At 39.0% G+C, this 7,481-nt stretch overlaps 1 protein-coding gene across 1 annotated transcript; it reads right to left on the bottom strand.

The window, feature by feature from the left end:
• Positions 1-247: 247 nt before the first annotated feature.
• LOC130577978 (neuropeptide Y receptor type 6-like) lies at positions 248-1,369 on the bottom strand. Its single transcript, XM_057373727.1, has one exon. It carries the CDS (start codon positions 1,367-1,369, stop codon positions 248-250), a length of 1,122 nt encoding a protein of 373 aa, XP_057229710.1.
• Between the last annotated feature and the right edge of the window lie 6,112 nt (positions 1,370-7,481).

Below are 7,481 nucleotides of genomic sequence, written 5' to 3'. Positions count from 1 at the left end.
AAAAAGTAATGTGTTAATACTGTTTATAATTCATTATTATTGATCTTTAGGACTCTTGGAAGTGGCTTAATATCATTAATATTATCATAAAGTACCTGTTCAGAGTATGCCCATGGGAGCATAATCCTGGTTTTGCTGAACTTAATGGGAAAGATTTCCTCTAAACTTGGTGGAAACAGGACCAAGACCTGCAAAAAGAGGCCATCTGGAACAAAATACAAATTCTGGAAACTGCTGTTGGCTTATTTTATATATCCACATGGGGATTGTTTAACTTCAGAGATCCCTTAGATGCATCAGTTTGCAGATTTGACAGGGCAATATTTTCGTATTCCTCTTGTGATGCTGAACATCTGCAGTGGTGAGCTAAAACTACCAAATCCTTCTGAAAGTTCCTGTTTAGAAACCCATAAAAGATGGGATTGATACATGTTGAGATCATGGCCACAAGGTGGCAGATTGTAAATGCCAGGTTATGGTTACAGCTCATTAGTGCCTCGTAGTTCCAGTCAAAAACCACATTGAATATATTGAGAGGCAACCARCAAGCTGCAAAGGTCACAACAATTGACACCAGCATCATGTTAATCCTTTTGTTTTCACTCAGCCTGTTCTCATTCTCTCTCATCCTGTCTATTTTACCACGTCTCCTTCGAAGACATACAAATATCCTGAGATAGCAGATAAAAATAAACCCCAGTGGGAAGCAGTACTGGAAAACCAGCAGGCTGGTGGTGAAAATCAGTCTCTCTGTAAGAGATGGCCATGCTTCGATGCAAGCAACCTTGTTCTTGTAGAAATCACTATAGAAAGACAGATGTTTGAAGGGTTCATCTGTTATTTGGTGGAATACTAAAAAAGGAGTGGATATGATGAGGGAAAGCCCCCAGATGAAAAGAATTCCCCAATAAGCATGTGAAATGTTGGGCTTCCAGCCACGTGGGTTCACAATTAACTGATATCTCTCAATAGCAATGAGTACAAGTGAGAAAATGGAGACTGTGACAGATAAACTTTGTATGAAAGAGCCGATTTTACACATYGCTTCCCCAAATATCCAGTGGTCCATTAAGGTATATGCAACTGTGACAGGAATGCACATGATACAGATCAAGACGTCTGATAAAGAGAGGTTGGCAATCAAAATGTTGGTAACATTTTGAGCTTCTTTCCGTCTCTTTATTATAATAATTAAGCAAAGGTTTCCAACAAGCCCCACTAGAGTAACCAATGTGTAAGCTGTAATAAGCAAGAATTCTGCGAGGAAGGAAAGTTGGCATGTGTCAAAGTTYAGGAACTGAGAAAAGCTAATGTTAGAGATAGTTTGATTAGACAGGATCTCACTGGGATGCTGAATGGCTTTATCCATCGTGAAGCATCTTCCAACCTATGGACAAAACCTTGTATTATTTAGAATATACTTTGCGTGGAGATTTTTCAAAGCAGAATAAAATATTTTATGATCTGTCTCTGCTGAAGATTTAGCAAGGTTTAATGGATTCCAAGGAGGATAATCTGTTGCTTTGTATTACCAGGAAAGAAGAATTGGGTTCTGCCATCACTTTGCTAGCTTAGACACCACAATTTCATTTTCTTTAGAATTACAAAGCAATGTGAGTTAACACACGAAAGCCTCCGGAATGAATCAAAATTATGTGTGCTTGAGCTCAAATGGTATTCAAAACCTCTATGAATGATATCTGAAATGGAGTTTCCTGTTCTGCTGATGCATTGAAGATAGTATGTCCTTTTCCCCAAATCTAACCTGTGCAATATAAACCAAACAAAGCTCACATTGTAGTTATACAGACAATTCTTCTTCTTTCAGCTCTAACTTAAACAGGAGTCAAGCAAAAAAAAAAAAAAAAAAAAATCTGGTATTAGCACAGTTCTGTGSTTTTAAAACTAATATTAATGGGAAWARTTAGGTTCAACAGAGTATCTTGATGAGTTTGAATTTATCATTGAGTGCAAAAGTTCATTTAAAGGCTCATCAGCTTTCAGGCCAGAAAGGGATTGTTTCCAGCCTGGGAAAGGAATTGGAAGTATGAAAAGAACTACTTGAAAATTTTTAAAATGGGTGATGGCTGTATGCTCTACACATATATCTTTCAAAAATCAACTTTAACTCACCTTAATTCTCTTGAGAAGTTATTGGAAAACTAGCTGGAGGGAGATCATTCTTTTACTCTAGTAATGGTGTTGAGAGCCTGTGGAGAAAAGAAAATGAAGGAGCAATGGCAAGTTAAAGATGATACACAAAAAGAAGGGATAGGTAGAAGTTTTGCTACTAACAGAAACAATCCACTTATGTATAGGAACTTTGTCAACCTTTTCATAGAAATTATTGCCATTATTTAATCTTTAAGGAGTGAAAAAAGTTTGGTTGCTTGTACAAAATTAAGCACTAAATCCAGGGTTAAACTGGAATTATGATTCTCTAGTTGTTTTCCCACCAAYGCTCAAAGAATATTCCAGCCAGAGTTATATGATGGACTGCTTTATCCTGATACTTCTGTTGGCCATTAGTTTGGGTGCTCAACTTAGGCTTCTAAAAAAACTCCAAAAAACACCACCATGCTTGCCTTTGGAGCACTTACTACCACTCTCATTCTAGTTAAAATATTCTTTTCAGTCAGCATGCTCATGTTGGAGTGGGAAGTGGCTGTAGATTTATGTGACTCTGTGGCCCTGATGTCCCAAAGACGACTTAATTTCTGGTCAGGGCTAACATCAAGCCCTGTAATCTCCCTAAATAATGTACCTGGTTTGGTCACAGCTATATTGCAGAAATGGCATGGAAAACTCTACAATCCTGCTGCAAAAGCTGTGAAAATTTAGGGGCTCAGATCTATTTTGCAGTCCCTTGCAGGTGTCCCTACTCCAGTAGGGCAAGAGGCAAGAGCTGGGAATGCCTCTGTGTACCCACCAGCCTCCAAAAACTTTTTTGCTACTGAATCCAGGAGAAAGGGCAGGGATTGGGACTCTAACACAGCCACAGCCTGCAGAACTCGATGTTGTGGTTGGGAAACAGCACCTTCAGGCCACCTATTTCCTGGAATGCACTGTAACCCAACTTTCCCTGGGCTGGGTTTGTCACACCAAAGCATGCATGTGCTGGGAGKGCAGTAAATGTAAATTTACCACCAACAGTGGCAGTCATTGCCCAATGAGATTTATTGCCACTTCAAAAGTGTGGGGATCTAAAGTCTGGCYGCTTTACCCCAAGGATGATCTCTCTCTTTGCAGTGCCTGTGGTGTTCACCTGGCTGGCACAGATCTGATACCTTCAAAGACAAACTCTGCTCTTCCCTGACTTTTATGTGAGCAGGAGAAGCTGTGGGGGACTCAAAAGGCCATGAGACTGAGCCAAGTTTGTAATATTTTATGCACTATTTACTAAGCTTGCTTATTTATCCATGGATGCACAACACAGTTTGATAGCAAGGTCTGAATGTCCTCTCCCAGAAATTCAGGGTGGGTGGTGGGGCTTCTTTGGCATTTTYTGTTTGGGAAAAGTCCCTGCACTAATCAGCTCACTCACTGCATCAGTATTAGGCACACTCTCAATCTGCACTGTCCTTTGCTCAGGAAAATATGTAATTTCTTTTCACTCTTTGTTTTGTGCTGGGAGTTAAAGAGTGCAGTCTTTAGTACACACCATTCTGCAAGGCCATGTAAACATTTCCTYGGCAATAAAACAATTACACCTGTATTGGTAAACATCTGGAGTTTTCATAGCATTAAAAAAAAAATAAGTTACTCTAGTATTTACTGCAGCATGTTGAATATTATAAAACATACTGGCATTTTTTAATCTAATAAGTAAATGTGATTGGAATCAGCATCCTTGAACCTCAATTACAGCTGATGTCAGAATTAAAGTGTTTAATAAAAAAGAATTAATAACGTCATCCCCTAATTCATGCATTTTGGAAAAGATTGTCTACCATACTAAGAGTTTAACGCTGTAAGTTATTACAACCCCATTAGCCAAGGTATTTCATTCCTCTATCTGCAGAAACATTTCTGAAACATTCATAAACAAAATAAAGGTCTAAAATAAAGTGAGTTTTAGAAAGATTTTCTTTCCTAAGTATCTTACCTCTGCCAAAGATGAATAGTCCCATCCTTTCAAGGTGACCGGTAAATGTTTCAATTACCAACATTGTTTATTAAGTTCCTGAGTATTGCATAGATAAAATTTTGAGAAAAAATCACATTCAGTTTTAAATATAGGTTGTAGAGAATAAAATCATGCTTTAAAAGATATTTAGGTAACTTTTGTCACAGTTCTATGCATTTTCTGACTTCTTACCTKATGAAAAATTCAAGTCATATCCACACTGCCTTTAACAATTTTCCTTTTCTCTCAGAGCCAGCAAACACATCTTCTTTCTGTATAAAAGAATCCAGAGCAAAGCCATCTCTCCTAAAGCGATASTTAAACTCTTCTTTCTTCTCTGTCTGAAACAAGCCACAGAACCACAATTTCCAACAGTACTGAATCTGCCAGGCTGTAGGAAGGCTGCTGAGGAATAAAACAAGCTCTGGAATCCAAGAAAAGGCGAACAGCAGTGAGCAGGGAGGAGGAAGGACCAGTAGTCATGGGGATGGATTTTCCTCCACTGTGCTGCTTCCCTCCACCCTGTCAAACACCTTATCATGCAATTTCATTTTCAATTATTTAATCTGTTCCGTAGTTCAAATGTTTTCCCTCTGCTGGATTTCATACATAAACATCTGCAGATGGCATATTGCTTTCTTAACTGATATGACAATACAATAAGCTGCTTGGAAAAAGCATGAACATCCTATTAAGTGTACAATTTGCTTTATTGCAATTAAGATAATCAGCTTTTCATTATAAATTGATATTTTAGCTTMTACTCCACAGATTAAAAAAATACTCCTGAAAAGCAAAGCATGGCACATTGCACTAACACTTAGTGAAAAGAGCTCTTACTTTTATTACTGTTTTTTTCAGTAAAAGTTAATACATTTTGTAGTCACTTGTTTATAAAATTAAGCATCCATCTTCTTCTCTAAACATTAAGAATGAACATTTATGGAGTGGGAAAGGAACCATTTTTCTTTGGACCTGCAATCTGGTAAGATGCCGTTTAAACTCTTGAATTTGTACCTGGGTCCACTTAACTTCCACTATCTCAGTCTGKTTTTTTTGAGAGAATGATTTTTAAAAARCAGTAGGATTTTTGGGATGAGCAATACTGATGCTGTACTGAAGTGCAATTTAGMACTAATTATTTAAAAATATTGTTGGTTGTCTTGCTATAGTATTTGTATGAAATAGGTGTAAGGTGAAGGGAGCCTCTGTGATCAGCCMGATGAACCTCCTGCTTCTCATATATTTGTGTCTGTTCATTACATGTCAGTCCAGATTGTTTTTAAACCATCTGTGGTAATCCTGGATTAGGTATTCAAGTGCCTAATTTACTGCTAGCAAGACTGCCTTAACACCTCCCCTTAAAACTTCATTCTCTTTAGTTTAACCYATTGCTTTTTAGCAATAAGACCAGGCCGGTGTGGTCTGGAAACTTTTAAATTATAACCAAAAATGTTGTAATCAAGCAATATGAATATATTTTTCTAAAGCATTCCTAGAACTTGCTGGGTTTGATGACGTCAAAATTACTATAAAAACAAAGTATTGACAAAGTACTTTAGAAATTCTGGTTTTACTGTAACCCCAGGAAGTTAATCAGGACTTGAACATGCAATGTGATAGATAAGCATCAGAACAAGACATAAAAATGCATTATCTTTTTATGAAGGGAAAGAGTCAATAAAATTAAAAGATGTTCTGATTCTATTTATAAATTCCAAAGGTCATGTGCTTATTTACATATGCCTCTGTTTCTAATATAATTCTGTAGTCCTTCATTTGTGGAAAAATTGGAGTGTTTAACATGTGATCCATTGGTTTTACAGTCAAATCAAACTGTTGCTTTGTGTGGATTTAATTGTGTTGTAATCTGTTGTGAATTAGATCACATCCAGCACCAGAGGCTTGTGGTTGTAGCTGCTCTTGGTGTGTTTAATTCTCATGTCAAAGGTTTGTATGCTAAGTGGGATCCATGGCTCTGCAGGAGGGATCACAATATAACTAGTTTTCAGACAAATGCTGGAGGATCTGTTAATGGACAGCAGAAGTCTATTTACCTTTTATCAGTGATCTTGTTATTTCTAAATTGCTCAGTGTTAAGTGACGGTGAAGTGCCATAATAGGCAGGTTTTTCAACTTTAAGTTTGTAATAACTTGTGATGCATTGTCAACAGCMTATTGGTGAAAAATTCTCTAACATGTAAGTCCTTTGAGTTCTCTTTTGCTTTATATGATTCCTTGGCCAGCAGGAATCTTTGCTAATGGTTTATCACTTTAAACTTCTGCTTTTGCTTAGTTGTTTCTCCCACGTGACTGTTCARCAGTCCTTGCTCCTGCTGTTGTAGTCCCTTCTTCAGAAAGGAAGATTTAGTAGACGTACGATTTCTCAGCTTCCCAGGTGAAGGAATTCTTTAACAGCAGATTGGCCAAGAGCTGATTCCAAGACCTGAAGGGTCCTGGAATCACAGASTGGTTTGGGTTGGAAGGGACCTTACAGATCATCCAGTTCCAATGGGAAAGGGCACCTCCCACTAGATCAGGCTGGTCTGAGCTCCATCCAACCTGACCTTGGACACCTCCAGGGATGGGGCAGCCACAGCTTCTCTGGGTGATTTGTTCCAATGCCTCACCACCCTCACAGTCAAGAATTTATTCCCAATATCCCATCTGACCCTGCCTGCTGTCACAACAAAGCCATTCCCTGTTGTTTTGTCATTTGAGGCCTTGTCCCCAGTCCCTCTCCAGCTCTCTTGGAGGCTCTTTAGGCACTGGAAGGGACTCTGAGGTCTCCCTGGAGCCTTCCCTTGTCAGGCTGAGCCCTCCCAGCTCCCTCAGGCTGTCTCCAGAGCAGAGTTGCTCCAAACTTCATGGACTGGACTCTCCCCAACAGACCCCCACCCTCACCTGGGAGCTGCAGAGTTGGATGCAGCACTGCAGGTGGGATCTCACAAGAGTGGAGCAGACGGGGAGAACCACCTCCATTATCCTGCTGCTCACAATGCTCTTGATGAGCCCAGGACAAAGTTGGATTTCTGGGCTGCAAACACACGTTACCAGCTCATGTAGACCTTCTGTCAACCAACATCCACAAGTCTCTCTCCTGGATTATTGCATCCTAATAAGTATTGTTCTTTATAGCACTTCAAAGAGGCACAGAAAAATAAACAGGAATAATTGAGAATCTCATATGTTAGCACTGGATGTGCTGGTTAATGCCATGAAAGTAAGATAATGTGCTGTGATGGAGGAAAAACACATTCCCCTCACATTTTCTTATTCTGTGGAGACATCAACACCCCAGTAAGGGATTTTCAGTAAACAGCTTATAACTAGCAACAGGCAAGTATGCACTATG

Source organism: Malurus melanocephalus, unplaced genomic scaffold, assembly GCF_030028575.1.
Source record: "Malurus melanocephalus ecotype Western Australia unplaced genomic scaffold, MMel_1.1 scaffold_205, whole genome shotgun sequence".
Taxonomy (NCBI): domain Eukaryota; kingdom Metazoa; phylum Chordata; class Aves; order Passeriformes; family Maluridae; genus Malurus; species Malurus melanocephalus.
This window is presented reverse-complemented; position numbering and strand designations above follow the sequence as displayed.